General features: G+C 44.4%; 1 protein-coding gene across 2 annotated transcripts in view; it reads left to right on the top strand.

The window, feature by feature from the left end:
• The first annotated feature begins 1,274 nt into the window (after nucleotides 1-1,274).
• Nucleotides 1,275-25,077, top strand: part of PTCH1 (patched 1) — an 82,981-nt gene continuing 59,178 nt past the window's right edge. Inside the window, exons 1-2 of one of the 2 annotated variants that reach the window (XM_066604081.1) lie at nucleotides 1,275-1,405; nucleotides 17,787-17,979. In XM_066604081.1, coding sequence (XP_066460178.1) covers nucleotides 1,403-1,405; nucleotides 17,787-17,979 — 196 coding nt within the window. In that variant the 5' untranslated portion in view covers nucleotides 1,275-1,402. Of the gene's footprint in view, nucleotides 1,406-15,590; nucleotides 16,370-17,786; nucleotides 17,980-25,077 lie in introns of those variants that run through there. The other variant, XM_066604080.1, reaches the window with a different exon arrangement.

The raw sequence follows: 25,077 nt of genomic DNA on the forward strand, positions 1-25,077 counted from the left end.
ACTCTAGCCTCCGTCAGCAACTGCCTCCATCAACCCCATGTGGAAAATATCATTACTTGGGGATCAACCACACTTCTATATGCTTGTTCCCATCATTGTGGCAACGCACATATATATAGCTATTGGTCATTTTCAGCTAATATCATGATGACTCCCGATATTTTACAGGTAACATCAAGTAAAAACAAGTCACATATAATGATCATTAACTCATCAGGAGCCTTCAGAGCAGTTAGCCTAAAGTAGCTGATGTGTATTTGTAGTTGGGATGCTGGGGGGATGGGAGGAGTAGCCACAGAAGGAGGGGTATTGTCCCCCAAGTGATGTTATTTTTTACAAAGAGTTGCTGATAGCTCAGGGACATTTGCCCCTTTTGCTATAGCCCATCATTCCTGCTGTGTTCAAGATACTTATGTATGCCTATATTTATATAACAAGCCTGCTTCAATTATCTACTTTATTACAATAGATTTTTTTTTTTAATTATGACAGTCAGCAACACTGTGCTATGTGATTTCATTTGCGATTCTTTGTATGATACTTGCATTTCATTCAAGCTCTCACCAACTGTAAATTGTGAGACACTGTTACTATATATTTTAAATATGATAGCTGGAATCTCCTTGGACCCAGTGGAAAATCTACAAGGGGCTCCTCTTCTATCTACCATGTGCCATTTAGAAGTCTAGTGCCTAGGTGGTACTGCCATCTGTTCATCTCCTATAGTAACTATGTTCCTGCCACTGACCAATTGAGGTGTCTAAATATAACAAAACACATAAGTTGCAACTATGTCTATCCTTCTGCTGCTTCAGTACAACTCAGTGTATACTTACAGACTATGCCCAACATCATGCCAGCCAGGCATGCAAAAGAGCAAGCACAAAATAATCTACTAGAAAATAATCATATGCCCGAAAATGAGTAGGTTTTATGGTGTTTCATGAACATATTCACGCTCATTTTCATCAGTTTCCTTTTGCATTGGCAAGCAGATAAAAGGAGGGGGAGCAGTATGTTTGCCTGCATGGCCAGGCTGGTGCACATAACATGTTACAGGGCTTTACTTTGCCTTCTCTTGTAGAAGTTTATTGTATTAAAAAGGTCACCGTGTTTCTTCTTCTTCTTTCTTGTTTCTGGGAGTCACGTGACGCTGACAGGTCCTGCCTATTGAGAGGCAGACCACCCACATGGAAGACGATGGAGCTGCTTAATAGAAACAGTCATGTAATTGTGAGAGCTTCCAGCACTCTGCAGAATGCCTGCACACCAGAAGGATTATTACACTCTCAGTTCCTGATGGCAGAGAACTGATGTGATCTCAAAGGTCCCCCCTAAAGGATACAGGGAAAAATATCATCTTCCATTTCACTGGGGTTTAGCACTTGAGAGAAAGGACTTGATGGTAAGTAAACTGATTTGCTGTTATAGCATGCATAACATAAAGCTGGAAGGTAATATCATAAATGATTCTCTGGAGTGGGATGTTGGCAAATGGCACCGGCTGTGTTGTGATCTTGCTACTGCTGAGAAGCAAAGGGAGGGCAAGGAAGGGTTGGCAGGGTGTATGTTTGTGTGTGTGGATACAGAATCTGGGAATGGGGATTATGTGGTGTAATAAGGAGAGTTTTGAAAAGGGCATGTGTAATATAAGCTATAAGCCCTCCATGTGGTAACCCTGAGTGTACCCTGTTTCCATAGAGAGGTGACTGCTGGCTTACATGTACTACTCTATTGAATTCCTCATCATGGGGTTTTGTTAGTTTTGGGTTTCCAAATGGACTCCTGCGTGTTCTATGCCCCCTAGAGAGGAGATTTCTTGGTGACATTGTTTTATGGAAGATGCATCATCCATATCTGATAATAAATGTGGACAGCACCATGTATTATAGGAAATCAAATCCCCTGATAGAAAAGTGACAGGCAGATGACTGGGAGCTGGAAATGTCCTGTCCCTAGTTTTTTTCATCTTTATTTCACCCACACACATTATACCTTTTATGCTCTCAGTGTGAATTATGTAGGCGTGATGTGTAAACCGGATTAGCTGTATGAAAGAGACATACAATGAAGCGGAATTGTTTTACTTGCCATTCACTTCTCACGCTTATATCTCTAATAAATGTGTTACTCCAGCAGAGAGTCAAAGGGATCGTGTCTCCCAGCATTGCCTTGTCTCATGAGAGGTCTTCTCCTGCTATGGGCCAGCGCTGATTAATCCAGGCCACTGCAAGCAGTTTCTTTCACTGCTATATATTATATTTTAATACCAAATGCAAGCAGTGATTCCTGGTGTTACACCATTATCAGCACAAACCTCAGTGGTGGGGGCTCTTTATACTGTCAAATAAGGTTCTAAATCCTGTCAATTTAATGTATCCATGTGTATACTAAGTGCAAATGCCCTGCGACTGTGCAGTATATACTGTAGTTTATCTCTATGTAACAAATAACATTACTTGCCCGAGTAATGTACAGGTGCTGTCATAAAGCTGAAGAAAACCATGTAGGCTGATACAAATGTATCTTGTTGGTTATTTATCAGTGTCCACGATCTCTGACTATCTGTTACAATATGTTTTCTATTGACTTGCTAATGACTGAGATCTATTACCAATGCTAATAGACAACAGACATGACTGTCCCATTGCAGGTGAGGTCATTGACCACCACTGGTCTCTCAGGGTCCCTTTTATAGTTTTGCCAACATTTTCCAACAGACAACTGTGTGTCTGTGACAAATAGTTTATTTTCCAGAAGTGTAAAAATGAATTACCTGACAAAAATGCAATTTTTTACAACTTTAGGTGTTATATGGTACTAGTTTGTGGACAGTTCGGATGATAAGGAAGCAGGTGCAAACTAGAAAATTGGCATTGCCTGTAACACTGGCATTCCTGAATCAATAGTACTGTAGGATTGTTAATGCCATCATAGAAGACGCTAAGTTGATATTGCTTACCCCTTTTTGCAGCCACATGTAACAGTTTTCATAAGGGACCTTTCACACTGTAAGCCGCTGTAAATTCCGCGCTAAAGTCCATACAAATCAGTGTGAATTTGGATGTGGAATGAAAATGGCAATTCTGCATCAAAATCCGCAATGAGACTTGCAGGTTTTGTTGCAGAAGTCACAGTGGCGGATTTGCGGTATGGAATGCAAAAAAATTCCGCCTGTGTGAAAGGGTCTTAAATGACTTTTCACATGTGCAGAAAATTTCTACAACATTCACTTAAAGATGTAGCTTAGGGCTTTAAACAGACGGCCGTGATTTTGTCGCATTTTGTGGGCATTAAAATCACGTCCGTAAAACATGACGAAAGAAAACCATTGGTGCAAGAAAAGATAGGACAGGACCTATCTTCCTATGCAAAAGCTTGGAGTTTGAATAGACAAAAAAAATCACTGGTTCATGCGCTAATATGCTCCGTGGCGGCGAGCGTATTTGCGCATGTGCCAGTCTGAAGCCACCCTTAGTAATGTTGTTGCAGATTTCCACTTCATATCCTGCATGTATACATTTTGGTGCAGAATTTCCTGCATTTTTTGGTGCATGTTGTGGAAATATTCCATATGTGTGAAAGGTCTCTAAGGGTGACAGTCATTAGACACGCTGCAGAAGTCCAGATGAATCATTCCTTCCAGTGTAGATATGGAAATTGTTGCCCATTGCTTGTATTGAGTTATTCTCCAGCTTTTATAAGCACCCCACTCCAGACACTCTGATCAGGTCTCTCAGGGACCTTTCATATAAGGTGGAATCATGCTATAGGACGCAGCCAAATCCACAGCTGCAGAATTCCACTCCAAAATCCACAGGTCCAACTGCGGATGTTGATGCGGAATTGCAGGCAGGTTTTAAGCCATTTTCAGTTCCGCATCAAAATCCGCAAGTAGCTTGCGGATTTTGGTGTGGGATTTAGCGCAGTGCGTCATGCGCCCTATTCTGTCCTGTGCTCCACATCTGTGGAATCCTAACAAAACCTGGTGTACATGTCCAGGGCATGCATATTAAAGCTAACAAAGCTTACAAATGTAAAGAAGGGCAGATTGATGAGGAATAGCATTATGGCAAGGGATGCAGCACTCAATGAAACAAATTGGGGGCAGGAATGCCTTTGACCACCCAAGTTGAAGCAGACTATTACAATGACACTTCTTCCTCTTTTTTAGAACACTACTGAAACAAGGCCAATTATATCCCAACAGTAATTCATCAGTTGTATATGAAGGAGACTAGACCACAGGGAGAGAGAGCCATTAAGATAGTGCTTGTTTAGTGGTAGCCTACTCATAAAGCTCTGCAAGCAGCACAAGGAATTTGCTGGCAGCGCTATTTTAGGCCAGTTTGGGAAATTTAACCACACAGAGGTGCAGGGTGCCTTCCTCTAATCACCACTCCCAAGACCTAGTATCGTCATTGGAACTTGTTTCTTGCCAGCGTGCTCTCCTGTGTGTGAGTGATGACGAGTGGCAGCGGTTATAATTCATCTTATGCCCAGACTGTTTCCACTGTGCTGTCCTACATCCAACACGTGTTGGCCAAGCCCATGAGGGCACTGAGTGTGCAGATGAGCTCAGCTCATACACAGGGGCTGGCAGTGGATCTCTTCATTCATAATACTATTCCAGGATATATCCTCCTATAGTTTTGTGAAGCAGCCTAGAACATGAGAAATTGCACTTTCTGTTTCCGGCAAAATGTTATTCTGAGACTTTTAGTTCTGCAGCTTAAACAACTTTCCGCCTATGCTGTGGGACCCCCCCAGGGGCCCTACCAATCAGCCACCTATCTTCTGGATAAGTGCTGATCTGCTTTGGCGGGAGTACCCCTTTAACAGGATTAAGGCATGCATTGCTACATGGTCATATTGGGGGATTTCTTACTGGATCCCCTAATCAGATCTGAATCACAGTTGGACCAATGTATTCGGCTGGGGCTTCCTGGTGAGATAGCATACGCCTTGTGATAAGTTTTATGACTGGAGCCATCTTTCTGAAAGTAAAAAAAATGAAACCCCTATTGCGATATCACACCTAATATTACAATGAGACATCTTGTCTTCCAGGGAACCCCTAAGAAGTTTCCAAGGTATTATAGAACCCCTGTTGTAGTGTTTGACAACTTTAGGCTCTGCTCACATCTGCTTCATAGGTGCTGTTTGAACTTCTGTCCTAGATTCCATCATATTTGATTGGAAGAGTATTGATGCGACAGAACCCAGCAGACCCCAGTGTAAGTTAATGAGATTCATCAGGCGCTGTGGATGTCCTTCCTACAACAGATCCTGAATGGAAACCTTGATGCAGATGTGAACAGAGCCTTACATGACAAGGGAACTCTACTATAAACAGTGTCAGTAGTGGAAATATCCTTATTCAGGACTCATTCACACGCTGTATTTACACTATGTATTATTTCATGCGTATAATACGCAGTGAATGGAACCCATTGATTTCAGTGGCTTCATTCACGTGAAAAGATACGCGGGATATCCTATTTTGGTACATATTATGCTTTGAAATAGGCTGTTGAAGTTAATACACAAGGAAACCTGTGTATTTACCGTGGGCCCTTATGTGTTCTTTTGGGGTGTGTTAATACACTGTATTATTTGCATGTGTAAAAACACAAAGAAGGACTGAAATACGCAAGGAATATGTGATTTTCGGTCGCGTACATACGCTGCATATTATGCAACCGAAACCCGCATATGCTTGGACTTAAAACATATGGTTGGTATAAAACACTTAAAAGGGGTTTCTGAGTTATTTTTTTTTTAAATACGCTACTCATGGCACATAAAACATTAAATGTGGTCATACTCACCCGTCCCAGCACCCCGCTGGTCCAGCCTCTCCATTCCCCCCAGCGCCCTCTGCTTCCAGGCTGCTACAGCCAATTACAGATCTCAGTAGTTGACCGCTGAGGTCTGTGATTGGCTGCAGCAGCCTGTGATGTTCCATTCACAAGCTGACGCTGCAGCTTAAAAACAGAAGGGTGAATGGAAAGGTGGCGCTGGATCAGCAGGGAGGCGGGACGGGTGAGTATGAGTACGCTTATTGTTTTTTAGCATCAGCAAGCAAAATTTTAAAAATATATATAGAACCCGGAAACCCCTTCAACAAGCTTTTTGAAGCATTGATGTTTTTTTGCATTTTTGTAAATCTTTGGGATTTTGGACAGGTCTTTGTTTGAAAATTCAGCATGCTCCTGGTGTTGTGGTGTTTTTTCGCTCATAGATCCCATTTAATCTGTGTTTAAAAAACAGGTCTGATACATGGTTATCAGTGTTTTTGTGTGTTTATGGGTATTTTTACACATTGCAGATTTGTTGTAGAAATTTCTGCAACTGTCCCAGAAATCCATGTGCTCAGTGCTAAAACAACCCCGATCAAATGAATGAAATAGACTTTCAGCCATAGAAATATCTACAACACGTGAATATACTCTAAATGCTTCTGCAGACGAGCGTAGGCGCAGATATACTCGTGATAGCGTGACGTAATTGCTGTAAAGGGAGTGCTGTTGCAGGCTTTTGTGCGCGTATATCTGCACTGGCCGGTCACATTATCGCAGGACACACCCGCGTCATGATTTAACACGCTACGCAACCTAATTAGTCCCGGTATTATTGATTTCCCCGCAAAATGGGGCCTGCGGTGCGTAAATGCTCACAAAAATAGAGCATGTTGTGTATTTTTTCACACGTGCGAAATTTGTTCACAAAAATGCATAATGTAAGGGAAGCCATTGGAATCAATAGGTTGTATTCTGTGTTTTGCGCAAGCGAATTTGCGCACACAAAAACATGCGCAAAAACGCCCATGTGCAGAAGCCCTAAGGGTCCTTTCATAGGAGATGGAATTCTTCCACAATATGCAGAGGAATTTGATGCTGTGGAAATCCGCACCAACATCTGCATGTTTAGGGCTCCTGCAGACGAGTGTAGATACACTCGCAATAGTGGGATTGAACCGGCTGGGCAGCCTTATGAGGCCCGCTATAATGGACTAACACCGCAAAATCACCTTGGGTACGCACATGCACACAAAAATAGGGCATGTCGCTTATATCTTTGCGCACAAAAATCGTGCGAAAAAGCACAGAATGTGAGGGAATCCATTGAAATCAATGGGTTTTACTGTCTGCGGTTTGCGCAAGCATAACTGAGCGCAAAATCACCCCTTCTGTAGAAGCCCGAAAAATGTCACCGCTGCTGTTGTGGATTTTGCTGTGGATTATCTGGATTTTTCCATGTGGAAAATCTGCTGCGAAATCTGCTCTCAAAATCGCATCTACAGAAAGTAGACAGGTTTTCTACACCAAATCCACTATTAAGGGCTTATTCAGACTAACGTATTTGCGCAGAAGTGGCACGTATAACACGACAATGCGATGCATTTGATTTCAATTGCTTCATTCAGACGAACATGTTTTTTCCGCGCAAAATATTAGTGCATGAAAAAATAGGACCTGCTTTATTTTTCTCATCCATATCTTTTAGGGCTTAGTCACACGGGCGCATTCAGGCGCCGATGCGCCCGTCTTCCTGCACGAAGAAGACGGCCGCATCTGCAGTGCGGACGTCTCTCCGCAGCACTGGAAGAAAGAACACATGACCATTAATGGAGTCGGTCATGTGTTCTTTCTTCTGGCGTCATCTGCACCTGCAGTGCAGCCGTCTTTTAGTGCAGGAACACGTGTGCCGATGCGCCCGTGTGACTGAGCCCTCATACAGGGGGTGAAAAGATAGGTCTTGACTAGAGATGAGCGAGCGTACTCGGAAAAGCACTACTCGCTCGAGTAATTTGCTTTATCTGAGTATCGCTGTGCTCGTCCCTGAAGATTCGGGTGCCGGCACGGAGCTGGGAGCTGCAGGGGAGAGCGGGGAGGAACGGAGGGGAGATCTTTCTCTCCCTCTCTCCCGCCCGCTCTCCCCTGCTCCCCGCTGCGACTCACCTGTCAGCCGCAGCGGCACCCAAATCTTCAGACCCGAGCACAGCGATACTCGGATAAAGCAAATTACTCGAGCGAGTAGTGCTTTTCCGAGTACGCTCGCTCATCTCTAGTCTTGACCTATCTTTGTCCGTGTTACGCAGAAAGCTTCCATAGACTTCTATGGTAGCAGGAAAAAATGGAGGGGGAGGGAGTTACCCTGCGTACAACGCTGGGAAGACACCTTGCCCTAATAAGAAATGTTATTGCCATTCCGAGGATTTCTTCCGATTGTTGCTTGCCATCGCTTCAGAGTGTTTTTTCACATGCGCGCTGCAGCACCCGGTGTGAGTGGCTTTAAAAACACCAATTGCGATCGAGAGTCGAGCTTGTTAAAATTTCACTTGTGCAAATATACGCTTCGTACAGGCGAACGCATATACCCATACACCCGTGTGAAGGAACCCTAAGGCTGGGTTCACACGGGGAGGTTTTGCCGTGCAAATTCAGTCCGGAATGTCGCCACGGCAAATCCGCCCGTGGCCGCAAAACTCTGCATTGGCCGGCCATGTGGATGAGATTTCTCAGAAATCTTGTCCACACGGGACGGTGAATCCGCCACGGTAAAGCACATTTGCCGGCCGCAGCATGTTCATGTTTTTTTTTCTTCCGCTGCGGCCATGCTCTCCTCTATGGAGCGCTGGCTGCAGCGGACTAGTGAGCGGCCAGGCCACTTCAAAACCCGCGGCTATGTGCCGCGGGTTTTAAAGCTGCGCTTCTCCCGATGGAAATCTCGTGGTTTTTCGCTGCAGCCAAACCGTGAGATTACCGCTGGGATTCCGGTGTGTGTGAACCCAGCCTAAAACTGACGTGCTGCACTTTTAAATTCTGCATCGCAGGCCCATTTCTGCACTGATAGTATGGATTTTTTTCCACAATGTGTGGACAAGATTTTAAAAATGTCCTCCACATTGCAGCTACGTGTAAGGGCTTATTCAGATGTCCGTATATCGGTCAGGTTTTCACGCCCGGCCGATATACGCTGCCCCTCTCTGCAAAGGGAGGAGGCGGGAAGGGAGCTAGTGCACTGAGCTCCCGCCCCCTGTCAGTTTGCAATGGAAGGGGCAGGATGGGGCGGCGCTAAGTTCCACCCCTGTCCTGCCCCCTCCCATTGCAAACAGTGGCGAGGGGTGGAGAGGGGGCGGGGGCTCAGTGCACTAGCTCCCATCCCGTCTCCTCCCCTTGCAGAGAGGGGCAGCGTATATCAGCCGGGCGTAAAAACCGGACCGATATACAGACATCTGAATAAGCCCCGAATGCTGTGGATTTTCCATGCAGCAAAACTGTCATGTGTCAAAGCCAAAGGCCGGATTCACACAAGCGAATGCGTATTTATGCACGCATTTGTGTCGCAATTTGTGCATCGGGCATTGCGTTTTGGTGTGTGCCTCTGTGTTTTTTACTGTACCGCAGTCCTAGTCATTGAAATGGCCAATTAGTATAATTAGCTCTATATGTTTTATTTACCTGCACAAAAGCGCAGGAAAATAGAATACGCTGCGTATTTTTTGGGAGACGGAGTTGTAAACACAAAATATGCGCTTGCGAACGAAACCATTGGAATCACTGGGTTCTATTTACTGCGTGTTCACACATAGTTGGTTTGCTGAAGATTCCGCAGCACCAGTTGGTGCAGAGTTCACCATTTCGATTAAAGAGATGAAATCTGCTGCAGATCCGCTCAAAAATCCATATTAGAATTCGCACCAAATGCTGCATTTTTCTCTACTGTGGAAAACCCGCAGCCAATCCATCGCGTGGCGCCATTCGCTGAGGCCGGTTTCACGCGCCTGAGAATCTTGGACGCGATTTGTGCGTTGAGAGGTACAAATCTCGCACGGATATGAACCCATCTTTCGACTCGAGTCATACACATGAGTTATTCCTTCCTGCATGGCATTGCGATGTGGGGAGAAAATAAAGGCACGTCCTATTTTTGGGCATGCCATGGCATCGCCCGTTGTTTTCAGTGGGGTTGGCAAAGCATTGTGCCAGGTGCACGGGTGCGATGCAAGGTTTCCCACTGAAAACAATCCAATCATCCGCCGCGGCTGTCAGCCGTACCCGAGGATCGCTACTTTCCCAAAGTGATGCCAGACATTTTTCATACAATCTGCGGGGAAATCGCACATTGGCGAGCAAGGCATCACACTGAAATTAGCCGGCGGCCATGTTCGCAAGTGGCGGGTTTTCCATCTGCAGCCTGTATAATAGCAGCAATGCGGATGAGATTCTTTGAAAACCTTGTCCACACGAGCGTAAGTGCGCCTGAGCGCTGCGTTATTGCGCAATGCTTTTTTTTTTTTGCGCGCATCGGCGTATTTTGCTGGACTTTTCGCCCCCGCAAGGCGTGTTCACTGAAATGGCTAATTAGTTCCAAATGTGCTCTTTTTCCAGTGCATTTGCGGTGTTTCGCGCATCTCCTCGCTCGCACATTTGCGCACCCCCTATTGACTTCTATGGGGACTCTCGGACCGCTATTGCGCTTGCATTCCTACGATTTTCTGCATTTCACGAGAGCGAAGTATGACCGCATCTACAATAATGCGTGAGATCACCCAAAAAATCGAACATTCTCGTCTCCTCGGTCAGGAAGCCCTTTGCAAATAATTCTATTTCCGTGCCAGTTTTGCACAGCGCACAAAACTGGCACAATAAAAGTGCCCGTGTGAATACTGCCCACATGAGGGAGGGCATGGACCTCACCATAGGGCAAGTCAGAGAGCCCTAAAGCCTCCAGTTATAGGAGTGCAAGGGTTTCTGTTCGCCCATACACGCTAACATGTGCCAGGATGGGGCAGCACCCATGTGGGCACAGGCGTGTAACGGTGCACTGGGTACAGAGCCCCCAGGAATGTACTACGGCTTGTGAGGTATGCCCGCACGCAGGGTGGACGGCGCGCTGGCGGCTCTGTCTGTGGACGTTCCCGGCTGCGGCCGAGTGGCGAGAGCGCGCCTTCTTGAGGGGGCCCGTCCGTCACGTGACGCGGGCGCAGTCCCCGCCCCGCTCGGGCCGCTGTTCTCTCTCCCACAGCTCCCCCCTCCTGCCTGCAACGCTTCGGTTTTTTTTCAATGGACACACACAGTGCTGCTGTTAACTGCCTCGCTGCCGGAACTGCCTCCAGTTCCACCCCGTACGTAGGGGGATACAAAGTAGCATTGATGGGAGTCCTTATCAGGAGGCCTTCACAGCTCCTTAGGACGTGTGCCAGGCAGCTTCAGTGATATATATTAGTCATTTTGGTGTAAGGTATCCTTTGTTCTTTATGTGCAATAATAATGTTTTTTTTCAGGACTATTTTCTTAGGATGGGACATTCATATTTTGTTAGGGCCCATTCAGTTGGGCATATTTCCATATTTCCTGCCCGTGTATTGCACAGACAGCACGCGGACCCATTACAGCCAATTAGGCTATTCAGAGAATGTTTTTTTTCCCATGGACTGATGGTCTGCGGGAAAAAATGTAAGCACGACGTATTCTGGTTCGTATCAACAGAATAAGGACACTCTCACACGGGCGTATTGTCACTACACATCGCGCGGGCAACACTACCGCAATGCCAATAGCCCATTGATTTGTATTGGGCCACTCTCACCAGTGTTTATTTCGTGCACGCATTATTTGCGTGTAAAAAAAAATCGCAGCATGCTCTATCCTGGCGCGTATGATCGGCAGAAAGTACGTATATCGTTGCCGTGTGTGGCATGCGGGCGCTCACAGTCATGTGAGCCCAGCCTAAGGCATGCAATGTCCTCTGCCCGTGGGTATCCGGTAGCACACAGATGTGTGTCCTTGTGCTGTCCAATGTGAGTTTAATCCAAAAATCTGGGCGCAACTCGCATACGCCCTCCTGAATGGGCTTTTAGGGATGACCCTCAATATCCCTATTACAAAATGAAGGGGGCCTTTCCTTGTGTACACAGATTATATCTGTAGTGGGGGCGGTGCCAGGTAATACCCCGCAGTCCTTCTTCCATAGAAAATCATTAGAGATGTAGCACAGTCGTGGTATTCACTTAATTGTGTCACAAGTCGCATGGGACCACAGCCCACCGTGTAGCCTGGGCGCACTTGGACGCAACTTAGTTGCAGAATTAGGCACAGACAGTCGATCCAACGTTATAAGGACATTAGTGTTCAAGTCCCGGAAAACCCATGTAATGTGTAATACAGGATCAGGGTCAGTGCCAGGTTTATATGGGACCCTGATTTACGGAGTCACATTGGCCTGTGTACCTCGACATAGGGCATGCTTACCCAGATTACCATCAAGCTCTGTGGGCCCTGCCGTCCACCAGCCTGGGATAGTATAGATGCTAGACCTCATAAAGAATTGTGTAATTTACAAAGATATTGACCTTTCATCAGAAGGCAATACAGCAGCGAGTTAAAGGGGTTATCCGGCGTCCAACAAAAAAAAAGGGTAGCAAATTTTATAAAATGCAAATAATACAACTCATCTCTTTAATCCCCTGTCGATCCATTGCAGATGATCCAGCGGTCCCCTGTTGGTCTATGTTTATCGTGCAAATGGCATGCCATACTATCACAGCTGATTACTTGTACTTGGCTATCTCCAACATTCCCTTAGAAATGAAAGAAGTGGTAGTGCGCATGTGTGACCACAGCTCCATTCATTCCAGGCCCCCCAGGACCTCCATTATCATGATCAATAGGTCTCCCAGAGGTCAGACACCTACTAATCAGATACATGTCACCCATCCTGTGGATAGGTGATAAGTTAATTTAGTGGGGCAATCCCTTTAAGGGTTCATGGATGTGACATTGCCACAAACACAGATGTATGGTGACAAGCAGAGTCCCACCATGTCCTTATTATAAATCTGAGGACACACTATGTGCTGGCGTTTGTTGCCTCCATGATGCCTATATACTCTAGCAGCAATGTTTGTAGAGAAAAATATTTCAGACATCACATATGTTAGAGCATGCCATTTTTTTCCTCTTAGATTCTTGTACAAGAAAATCTTCAGAGTGTCCCCTTAGGAAATTGGAGGCACAGGGATACAGTATGGCTCTATAGCAGGCTATGGGTGCCATATCTGTCATATGACTGTGTATATAAGCCCTAAAAATTGCGTAAGAGAAAGCATTGCCATAATAGGGTTTAAGAGAGGTGGCAAAATCATTGTTCGCTAGAAAATGTCAACATGTAATATATTTAGTATAGTTTATTTCCATTTACTCAAATTTCATGTGACATCATTTTGCTGCAAAGTGTCAATAGAGACAGGTCATAATTCTCTTCTGAGGCAGCCAGCTGTGTCTACCAGAGGCCCAAGTGAACTTGAGGGTAATTTCTGATGCATACTTACATCCATATGTAGGTTATCAAAAATTATAGATGATGGCCCACAGAGAAAAACATCTTTTTCCTCTTTCATGTAAAGTTTAGAAATGTCTGTTATGGTAACAGATTACTATTTCCATACAGACTGTGCAAAAAAATAAACATCAGAATTTTTGGGTGTGCAACAGTTAAACATCATTTACACATGCCTAATGAATCAGCACTGAAATGCATACATTATATATTACAGGGGGATATGGTTACTGTAGCATACGTCCTTGCCACAAATCTCTATCATGTGTTCCCTTGGAATTCTAGAGCATAGCGTGTGGTGGGTCGTTAACCCATACCATGCTGTGGGATGAAAGCCACAGCCATGAATTATGTGGGGGTAATAAGAGGTTACATTTCCTACATATTTGCTCAGACAAAAGGATATGAAGCTGATGTGATGATAGCTATCATTGTAGGCTAGTTTGCTGCCTTTTTATTTTCCTGCAAATGGAATGTTAGAAGAAAAGAAAGAAAAAATCTGGCACTTCCTAGTACTTCTCCCACAAGCACTCTGTCATTATTTGTGCAAGCCTGGGAATTCAAGCTGGACCTCCCAGTATTTGTTTCAGCTTGGGGCCAAGGCGCCTCTTTAAAGGATCTCTGAAGAGTTCCCAGTAGATGGGCACAGAACAAGTAAAGCAACTTCCACACAACAGTGTTTATTTGGTGAGGCCTGTTTTTTTTATAACTATGACCTATGAGTCTGCTCAGAGTTTGAGTAGAGGGAAAGCAGGGGAAAATGCTGGGACTGAAGACAAAGGGGGAAAGAGGTGAAACTGTAAAGACAAGAAGAAGATGAAAAAGTAGACAGAGGTGCAAAGACAGAAAAAGAGGGAAATAAAAGATATGTGCAGGGATGGAAAAGGGGAAAAAAGCTTAGATACTCAAAGAAGGAAAGCAGGGAGAAGGCTAGTGACTAGAGAAGAGGAAAAAAGGAGAAAAGTTAAGAAACTGGAGAAAGAGGGGAAGCAGAAACTACTGTACAGACTACAAAAATAGGGAAAGCAGAGACTACTGTAGAGGCTAGAGAAGAAGAGAGAAAGCAAAGAAAAGTGATGATATTTTAGACAAAGGTAAAACTTAAAAGTCTGGAGACAAGAGAATAAGAGGGAACATAGTATTGGGGCAAGTGCAGAGACTGGAGAAGAGAAAAATCAGATTAAATTGAGAAGATTTGGGAATAAGAGGGACAACAGAGAAAAGTGTGGTGACTAGAGCAGTTAGGGGACAAACAGACAGAAGGAACACAGAAGAAAATGCAAACAGAGGATGGAAAAAGGGAAAGGCTAAACGCATGGAATGGAAGAGAGAGGTAGAGAAAAACCAAATTCAAGGAAAAATACTGTACAGGAGAAAAGGAGAGGAAAGTAGATATAGGTGCACCAACTGGAGAAGTAAGAGAGCAGAGAAACATAGACTCATGAAGAAGGCAACAGCAGAGTATTCCAAAGTTGGAGATGAAAGAAAGCAAGAGAAAGATACTGGAGAAGAGGAACCTTATAGAAAAGTGTCGAGATTAGAGAAGAGAGCAAAACCAAAGAAACTGGAGAAGCTGGAAAACAGAAAACCAGAAGGGAGGCAGAGAAAACAGAAGAGACCGCAGAAGAAGGAAAGCAGAGAAACTGGAAAAGATGGAAAATAACAGTGTAAAGGCTGAAGAAGGAGAGCAAAGAAAAGTAAAAACTATAAGATAGAAAGAAAGGACAGAAACGCAGGAGAGGAAAGCAGAGAAGTTCATAAATCGGAGATGAAGAAAACAAGCAAAACAGAAAAAAATAGAGACAGGAAAAGATAAAACTAAAGTGTAGAGGCCGGAGAAGAAGAAAAGCATAAAAAGTAGAAACTGGAGCCGAAGCGAGAAGCCGGGAGTGTAGAGACTTAAGCAGGAAAGCAGAGAGCAGTGCAGAGCTGGAGGATAAGAAGGGAAGCTTGTAGTATCTTCTTGCATGCGAGGAGGGCTCGTTTCTCTTTAAGACTCCCCCTGAAGCTGGAGATACACTCACACACATACACACAGCCCTGGCTGCCTGGGTGGTCCCTCTACTTTGGTGAGCTGTTGCTAAGCAGCTAATAATAGTCATAGTTTGTTGAGTATTTTTTTTGCTCCACTTTACCCAATGGCAGCAGCGGATCCCCGGCCATCTGACAGCCCCGGGGGCGGCTCTCTCTGGCTTCTCCCCTCCTTTTCTCTTTCTCCAAATGGAGAGAGCGAGTTTTTCTCTCCCTCCCCCCTTCTTCTACATCTCATCTATTGAAGCAAGGAAAGAGCAAGGGAGAAAGAGCGGAGCGCACAGGCAGCTGAGAAGTCTCCCAGGGCCGCAGTCACGGATCGGGTTGCTTCAGTGCTGGGTGCATTGTGCCAGGGTGGCTGCCCGCTGCAGCAGGAGGGCTGACTAGTGAGGAAGGAAGGCTGCTGCTGCTGCCCCCGCTATCGTGCCCAGAGATCCAGGCTGCGCGCTGGGGGATCCGGACGTTGTGGCAGGCGGTGCACGCAGCGCAATGCGGGATTAGCTGCTGGATGTCCGCGGACTAGTGCGCTGTGACCGAGTACCGGAGCCTCAGCGCTCCCCCCGCTCCACCTTCCAACACACCAACAAACACTCTCTGAATGTGGGAAGCGGCTCAGACCTCCGGATCGCGAAATGTGGGGATGGAAGGCGCAAAGTGTGACTCGCCGCCCTCCACCAGCTCGCCTGGAGAAGCATGAAGACGAGCGCTGTGCCAGCCAAGGAACAAGACGCCTTTCCTCCCCCATCACGACCCAGCTAAACCTTCGGAGTCGCCGCGCAAGCTACGGCCACAACCCGGCCACAACATGGCCCTGGCTGCCTATGCTACTGAGCCACGGGGCAGCGGGGAGCCAGCTGCCCGGCCGAGGGTAGCGAGGAGGAGGGGGCGCACCCGGGAGCCGCATCTCAGGACTACAGGGCCGCCCGACCCGGACTATCTGCAGCGGCCGAGCTACTGTGATGCGACGCTCGCCCTCCAGCAGATCTCAGAGGTGAAGTACCGCAGGGGTTAATAATACTAGGCGATAGTGCAAGGTCAGGCGAGAAATGCCGTCCGTGCAGCAGGGTGTTAGTACATCCAGTGTAGATGGAGCTGCTGCATCCCCCTCCCCGCCGCACACAGGTTGTGTACAGCCGCCTGCAGGCATCCTGTTTATTTCCCAGTGTGTCTGCCACAGGGAACAGTCCCCCCTTCTCCTCTTAATAAGTGGAGACCATGTGGCTGCCCTCTTCCGTTCACTGGTGTTGTTGTGAGCACACAGGGCTGATCTGCTCATTCACAGCTCTCTGGACATTACTACGTCCATGTGCATCCTAAGCACGTGTGGAGTGCTAGTAGTGCGAGACAAGATGCGCAGGAGAGACACCTTATGTCACATCCATTCACTTCCAAAGGCACAGATCAGTAGTCGCCGCCAGTGATAGTAGAATGGGTGGTGGACCTCCCCCTGAGTGCTTATTGTCACCAGCACAATACTTCTGTTTAGCTATATCCAGGTACCGTATTGATGCCAGCTGTTTCACATCACTGCCCAATGTATGAAATCTCAAAAGGCATCGCCAATTACATTGGTTCAATAATTGCTCTGTTTAGATGGGCCTTGACTGGCAAAATGCGGGGGGTGGAATAAGAGTGCCAGCTTCTAGGTGTGTGGTCAGACGTGTCAGCTCTGGGAAGATGATGCACAAATAGTAAGGCCGCTTCCAGGCAAGGGTTATTTAGCTCGGTATTAGTTGCAGACTGTAATACGGAGCTCATGTAAATCTATGTATCTTATCACGGCCGTTTTTTGTTTTTTTTAACACAGTATGACCTATTTTTTTCTTTTTTGGCCTCTGTATTGCTATTATTTTCTATTGGGCATATACGGATCAGTATTGGTCCAGTGGAAAGTAAAATATACAGAGGCAAAAACAGATGGTAATGCCATCTGTAATACGGATCCGTATTAGGGACTTGTTACAATACGCTTGCCTATAGGTGAGAGTACAGCAACCAACCTGCAAGCCCCTTCCTATTCAGGTGGTCAGCTGAGGACTATGTCAATCAAAGTGACTTATGCCAACATGGTATGAAAGTGTGGTACAGAGCAGAAGAACCAATTTGTAACTGGCTTTACTAGCAACATAGTTGCATCTGATTGCATGTTTACAGTTACTAAATACCTTCTCAAGTAGTGGGGAAGCCCGGCACATCTGGTCGGTGGCTGATGGCCTTCCATTCTTCTAGTGAGGTTGGCAGCTGTACTGTGATACTGTGCAGGTGCCGAACACCTAAAGTTTTTAATCAACTAGGAAACACGTGCCAGAATTTGTATATAGTTCATGTTTGATTAACTTGACAAATGTCACCTTGAAAAGAGTCCTATATGTTTCTTAATTGCATCTTCTGATTTATTTTTTTTTTAGGGGAAAGCTACGGGCAGGAAAGCGCCTCTGTGGCTCAGAGCAATGTTTCAAAGACTGTTATTTAAACTTGGTTGCTACATACAAAAAAACTGCGGAAAATTTTTGGTTGTGGGCCTCTTGATATTTGGTGCTTTTGCTGTAGGATTACGAGCAGCGAATCTAGAGACTAATGTGGAGGAGCTTTGGGTCGAAGGTAAGAGAACCTGTTTTATGTGCTATATTGTATTGCGGGAGTACCTATGGCGCAGATGCATTGTGTATTATGGGTACAACTACCATGTCACTGGGTCTTTGGTTGTTGGTCTTGTACATTTTTTTTAAGCTTTCATGAACTTTCTAGTTAGTATCTGTTTTAACTTGTGTTGCCTTTCATTTCAAAGTTAGTCTTCAATAAGAAATTAACTAGTTGTTGTTGCTGGTAAGGCCTCTAGCAAGAAATCATGCACAATGCAACCTGTGGAGTCTTGTGTGTGGTCCTATGTTGGAAAGCTTTCAAGTTTTAACTTCCAAGAGGGTGGAGTTGTGCAACATATGTCTCTAGGTAAAATAAGAGAGTAATCCTTCAAATACATGGTGTCACCATATCAATGGGAAATTCACATGTAGAATGTATGCTGTTTCATGTTTCAATAACTATTGCTCTTCTTTTTACATTGATGAGCACGGGATTTGAATATACGGTAGTGTTTGCTTAAGGAATGTGTATATATTATGTGCTTGGATTGCTGCCAATATCAGTGTTATATGTTGTTTGTATGCGCTGATGGTTAGTATTTTGGTTTTATATTGTATCTACAACATGTTTACCTTGAAGAAAATCTAGTATTCCTTTCAGTTTAATGTGATTTTATATGTGTGATGTTTCTGTTATGGAAAAACTTACAATCCTATAGTCTGTCTCACAAAGAGAATGTAGCCAACAGCAGTGGCATTGAGCGTATCACTCAGCCGGTTGTGGTTGGAGGATTGGCCACCTGTGACAAACGTCACTGGTGCCGATCACGTGAGCGGCTCTTGACCGGAGTAGAGGCGTTGGCTATCCACTCACTCCAAAAAACAGCGGAGTGATTACCTTAATGCCACTGCTATTGGCTGCATTCTCTTTTTGAGACAAACTATAGTGATCATGAGGGTCCCGGGGGGACCTCTACAATCTAATATTCATTAGTTATCTTGGCAGATGGTAAATATTACATATAACTTGTCAATCTAATGGTTTGACAATAGTTTATATAATCCACTTAGACTTTGCAAACCATAAATACAATCAGTGTCCTCTTTGATTTCTGGTGGTTTACATCTCAGCAGAACCAATTGGAGTGATCCAGAAGTATTTTTTGAGCTGTGCAGCAAACCAAGGACATGAGAATATCCTCCTAAAAGTTAAAATTGTTGCCCAAGGTTAAAAAAATAATAAAGCCAGACAGCAGATAATGGTATAAAATAAAGTACTCGCCTTTTAAATGTCCCCCTGGCCCAACGCTGCAGGTCTGATCCCTGCCGGTCCAGTCCCGGACTCTCCTGCAGCGGTCACATGCTGTTCATACACAGATGACTGTTGAGGCCAGTCATTGGCTAAGTGGTCATATGAACAAAATTTGGCACGCAGGCGCTTCCAGGACCGGATTGCCAGGGACCAGACTCACTGCACTGGATTCGGGAGGGGGGACATTTAAAAGGTGAGTACCGATTTTTTTCCTTTCTTTTATAACATCATTCGCTGTTTTCTGTTTTTCTTTTTATCTTGGACAATATCTTTAAGCTCTAAAGCTCTTTCAGTTAATGCGGCTGCTAAACGTCTGAGATTCGGTCATCCCTATGTATAGTTGTTGTTTGTTGGAATTGGAAGAATATGTAGCATTTCTTTACAGGTTACTAAACTGGTTGGCCTTATCTGCCACTTTAGGAACTTAGGCTTTAAACATGACTGTTAGAGCCTAAACGTGTGACTACAGCCCCTTTCCAATCAGAATGGCTATGCATGGTGTAGTATGCAATTCCTCAAATAGTCTTGCATGAATGCCACCTTCACTGATGTATTTGTTTGGCAAAGAATGGGAGGGAATATAATGGACATTTCATGTAGCAGTTCTTGAGAAGTTGCCCTTTTCTATGATGTTTTTCTCAACCATAATAGCCAGGTGATGGTGTACATGTTTCACTTGTCGGGTATTTCTCTTATCCTTGGTTTTCTTCCATATAAGGTTTTTAATTCATTGGTCAAACAAAAGCTGAATGTGCTATACTGTATATAGAAGTGGAGGCGTGCCAATACTATGTGGATATTTTACTGCCAGGTTTAACCTAGTGGTGTCACAGCTGTGCGATTAGTCTTTGAAACGCAGAATATTGGGCAATATACTTTCTAGAGTAGACTGTGTGCTAAAATGGTATTAGCAACATCTAAAGAGGTTCATATCCATATATTTGGCAAGGAAATGGTATTTGAAATTTCAAAGAGAGCAGAGTTGACAAATGAGTTCTACTATGAATGGCGAACTAAGGCGTTTTAGGGCTTATTCACACGAACGCATTCGCGCTTCGTATTACACATGCAGAATTTGCGCGTACAGTATGCTGTGAATAGAACCCATTCATTTTGCGTGCGTGTTTCAGTTGCACAAAAACAACACAGCGTATTCTATTTTCTCGCGTATTGTGCACAACAGTTGCACATATTAAACCTAATTGCCAATCAAAATCAATGAGCGCATGCTTGCATGTTTGTTTTTGCATGCACACGTACGCAAGGCATGCGCGCACAAAAATACAGTGAAATACGTTCTTGTGTTACAAAAACGCAATGCCTATCGCACAAATGCGTACATTTGCAGATGGAGCTTCTAGGATTTGAAAACCATAGATGAAAACGTAACCTTTCAAGAGGCTTTCCCAAGACAGAAAGTGATGGTATATTACTGATTGGTGGGGGTTCAAGCTTTGGGTTTTTCGTTGATCCTTTGAATGACGCGACCTTACATTTTTCATTGCACAGCGCCACTCCTGACCAGTGAAGGAGCTGAGTTGCATTTCCTACATAGTGCCAGGAAGTGTCATCCTGCAAAGAAAAGATCTCAAAGGTCTGCTGTGCTTCAAGAGCAGATGGCCCTCTTGGTTCTAGTGATCAGTGGAGGTCCCAGAGGTCAGACCACCACAGCTCAGTAATTATAGCATATCCTAGCTTTATACCGTAGCTTACAACCTGGGTGGGAAAAACTATTTTTAAAGATTTTTTTTTCTGGAAACGTTAGAAGATTGTCTAGAAGGAAGAAACAGGAGATAGTCAGCAGCACATTATTGAAGTCACTAGCAAATACTAGGTTGGCACTTATAACCTAAACTTTATGTCTGCTTACCAAGAAGACAAAGTTGTTAGATCTTTGTCATCAGTAGGACAAAATTACTTAATTGATGATGTAACTTAATCTGTTATTTGGCCTAATTTAGGATTATAATTCTTTTCTTTAGCACTATCCTCTTTTGTGGCACTGTATAATGGGTTACAGACAGGGGTAAGAACCTACAGAGTACAGCAAGTCAAGTAAAGCCATTTTAAAGGTGAGGGCTTACTGTGTAGATGTATAGGAGATGGAGACCAGAGGTGATGGTTGTAGAAGATTGTGTTGGTAAAATTGAAGAGGAGAGTATGATAGATGACATACTTGTCTGAAGAGGTGGATATTCAGATTGTGTTTTGAGGCCTTAAGAACTGGAGGGTCTTAGATGGCTTATAATTACAAATACCAGAGGAGAGGAAAGGCTGAGAAGTCGTGGAGGCAAGAGTGAGGAGGTGATGAGAGTGGAAGGTCAACTACAGAGTGGAGGTCCCATTTGGGTTGGCATCTTGAGTTTAGTGCTAATGTATATGTAACCAGGAATGGGGTTGTTTTATTTGTTAAGCTGGGAAATAAGAAATATATTCTATGTGTGACTGGTGTCCAGTTGAGGTATTGTCAAAGAGAAGAGGCAATGGAATAGTAAGATAGAAGCTGGGTGGCATGGAGGAAAGATTCGCCAGTTTCGTAACCTTCAGAGTAGAGTGATGAGGGCATGCACAAACACTTTGGTGGTATTGGGACAAACCTTCTAGTTAAGAGCATACTGTACATACACATAGGGTCTTATTAGTGAGGTAACCAATGTTTGGATCCCAACAAGATGATCAATACTGCTAGTCACTTTGTGTTGACTAGCTAACTGAAAACTGTACCGCGTTACAGCATGAACACAATCAGATATACTTATAAAGCTGCTAAATATGTTACAGTATGTATCTTCATATAGGATCAACATTTTAGCCTTTTAGAAGTCAGGCCTAATAGTTAGATTTTTCTATAAATGAATCAATGGAGCTGCTTTAAAGTAATTAAGTAATTTCACAACAAAATGTGCCTTTGGTAAAACGTCTTGTTTTAGTTATCCCCAGGTGCAGATTCCACATAAAGGGAGGCAAACTAATTGCCTGTAACACAGTGCGTTGCACAATTTCTGTTAGTGCTAATAGATGAAACTTGTGAACACAAACAAACATGTAGGCCTCACTCACACGGGCGTATGTGGGCTGCGTATTATGCACATATTTTTTACGTGCTTAAGAGCTTAAACAGACGAGTGCATGCGCAAATACTCGCGCGGCTACGGAGCGTATTTGCTGGTGAACAAGTCAAAATTTGGTTTTTGCTACCGTTTAAAGAATACAAAATTACAGAACTAGAACGGGCCTAGATTTATTACATAATGAATTTTAGACTGCTCTTAGATCATATATTTGTTTTTTGGTGCTATACACATTAAGGCTTCATTCACACCTGTGTAAAGGCTCTGGTGATACTTCCATTATTCAGCTCCATTATAGGAGCTGAACCACGAAAATACTGGATTCAGTGCTTAACTGACCCAAACTGCAGCAGTCGGGATGCAAACTGAAATTTTCCTGGCTGAAATAAAATAGCACGGCATGCTGTACTATTTCATCCAGGATTTTGTGCCATATCTGTGCTAGAGACTCCAAATGGAACCTCCAGTGTAGATATGAAAGGGCCTTGTTGGATCCTGACAACTTTATTTGGATCTGTCAACAATCTAATATGTATAAGGGCATCCTGACTAGAGATGAGCGAACGTACTCGTTTCGAGTAATTACTCGATCGAGCACCGCGATTTTCGAGTACTTCAGTACTCGGGTGAAAAGATCCGGGGGGGCGGGGGAGGGCGTGGCGGGGAACAGGGGGGAGCCCTCTCTCTCTCCCTCTCCCCCCCACTCACCCACGGCGCCCCCCCGAATCTTTTCGCCCGAGTACGGAAGTACTCGAAAATCGCGGTACTCGGGCGAAAAAGGGGCGTAGCCGAGTACGCTTGCTCATCCCTAATCCTGACTCTTCCCATGTGGGGGTGATGAGATTTTTAATTTTTCCTATTGAACATGCATGTGATTTTTATGCGCATGAAAATCACTTGTTCAGCAATGTGCTTACACAGGAGCGATAATCGTACAAGTGAATGGAGGCGGGTGGGCCAGGATCGTTCCGGACCACCTGCCTCCATTCACGGTAAAGGGGAGTTGGTCAAACATTGAGAAGCTTCTATTTGCACAGGCTGATAGTCGCTTAGTTTTTAAAAACCAAGCACCTCCGACAAGTGAGCAAATTTTTTTATTTATTTATTTATTATTTGCTCGGTTTCTTTATGAGCATCCAAGCGTACACGGGATTATCACCCCAATTCGCTGTTTCCAGCGACAATGTGGGCGATTATTCACCTGTAAAAAATACCCTTTAGAAACTAGTACTTCCATTGGAGTTGGGGGATAATCCAACCCCCTCTTTACTCTGCTGAACGTCTGAGGAGGCTGAAAGGTTACATTTAGCAAGCCCCCCTCAAACCATTTGGTACTTCTGAAATCCCAGTAGTAGTGCCCTCATGTTCAGTGCTATTAGGACAGAAGAAAAAGGGTTTGCTGGTCACTGCGGACCACCGCTCAATATTTTCATATCTCAGATGTCTGAGTTGACTGATAGATTTGTGGCATGATGTGGTGCAGCCTATATCTTTATTCATGCCTGATGGATGAAACTTTCACAATGAGTTGTTTACATCTTCTTCCTGACCTTTCATTGACCTCTGAAATGTACATTCTGAAAGGATGTAATCTAGAGCTAATTGGAACATTAGCTGTAATCTATTGAGATCTCTTTATTGGCCACACTAGGACTTGTAGGCTGCTTTGGGATGCATTCACACCTTCTAGAAGGAAGGAAATCTGTCCCCTTTGCCTTTAAAAAAAAACAAAAAAACAGCAGCCTGACCTGATGAAAAAGGATGGATTCAGATAATTCCCATCCACTGAAATCAGTGGCCACAATGGGCAGCCATAGAAGCAGTGCTGCAGGAAAAAAAAGGTTGCTAATCCTAAACACTGATCACTTTGGTCACGTTTGGTGCAAAATTGATACCTTGAAAAACAATGGGAACAGTTTACTACAAATTGTTGTAAAATACAAAGGGAACTGACAATATAGATGTAGAGGTATAGGGCAGTCCATAGCCAGTCATTTGGCTGTTGAGGAGGAAGGGGGGGAGGGGGGGGAGCTGGACTGGTTGTCCAGATGTAAACAATTGATGACCTATTATCAGGATAGGCTATCAATTGTAGCTTGTGGTGGTTCAGCGCCTGCATCCTCACTGTAATGGCCAGGCTTGGTATTACAGGCAAAGTTTCCATTCACGTCAGTGGAAATTTGCACTGTAATACCAAACCTGGCCACTGCAGTAGAAATGGAGCTGTCTGCTTTCGAATTAGTAGGAGTCTTATACGTTGGACCCCTGCCGGTGTACTTTTCATGATCTACCTTTCAGATAGGTCATCAAGAGTTTATAACTGGACATCAGGCTTTCATTGAACAGCTGATCGCTACAATGAGTCTTACATTGGTGGTGGTGTTTGTTAAGAGGGAGAAACCCTTCAAGCAGGACATATGGCTAATAAATACAGCAGAAATCACATTAGGGTCAAGCTGTCACTCCCTTGCTAGTCCTCTTCCACATTAGCCCTTTTTGCCAGAGAACTGTGCTGAGGAGAAAGACTACACAAGAAGTTGGAATATTTTTATATAGCAGCAGTAGTGAGCAGCAATAATCCAAAATGACATTCAAATATCTGCATAATTACATTGGGGAAATATTCACCATGGAGTACATGTGGCCTGCATTGCAGATTTTAAGTCCAAAGCATGTCAATTTATGCTCCAGATTTTTACCCTTTGTCATGCATAGAGTCAAAACTGTTGCAAAG

This window comes from Eleutherodactylus coqui, chromosome 5 (genome assembly GCF_035609145.1).
Source record: "Eleutherodactylus coqui strain aEleCoq1 chromosome 5, aEleCoq1.hap1, whole genome shotgun sequence".
Lineage (NCBI taxonomy): Eukaryota > Metazoa > Chordata > Amphibia > Anura > Eleutherodactylidae > Eleutherodactylus > Eleutherodactylus coqui.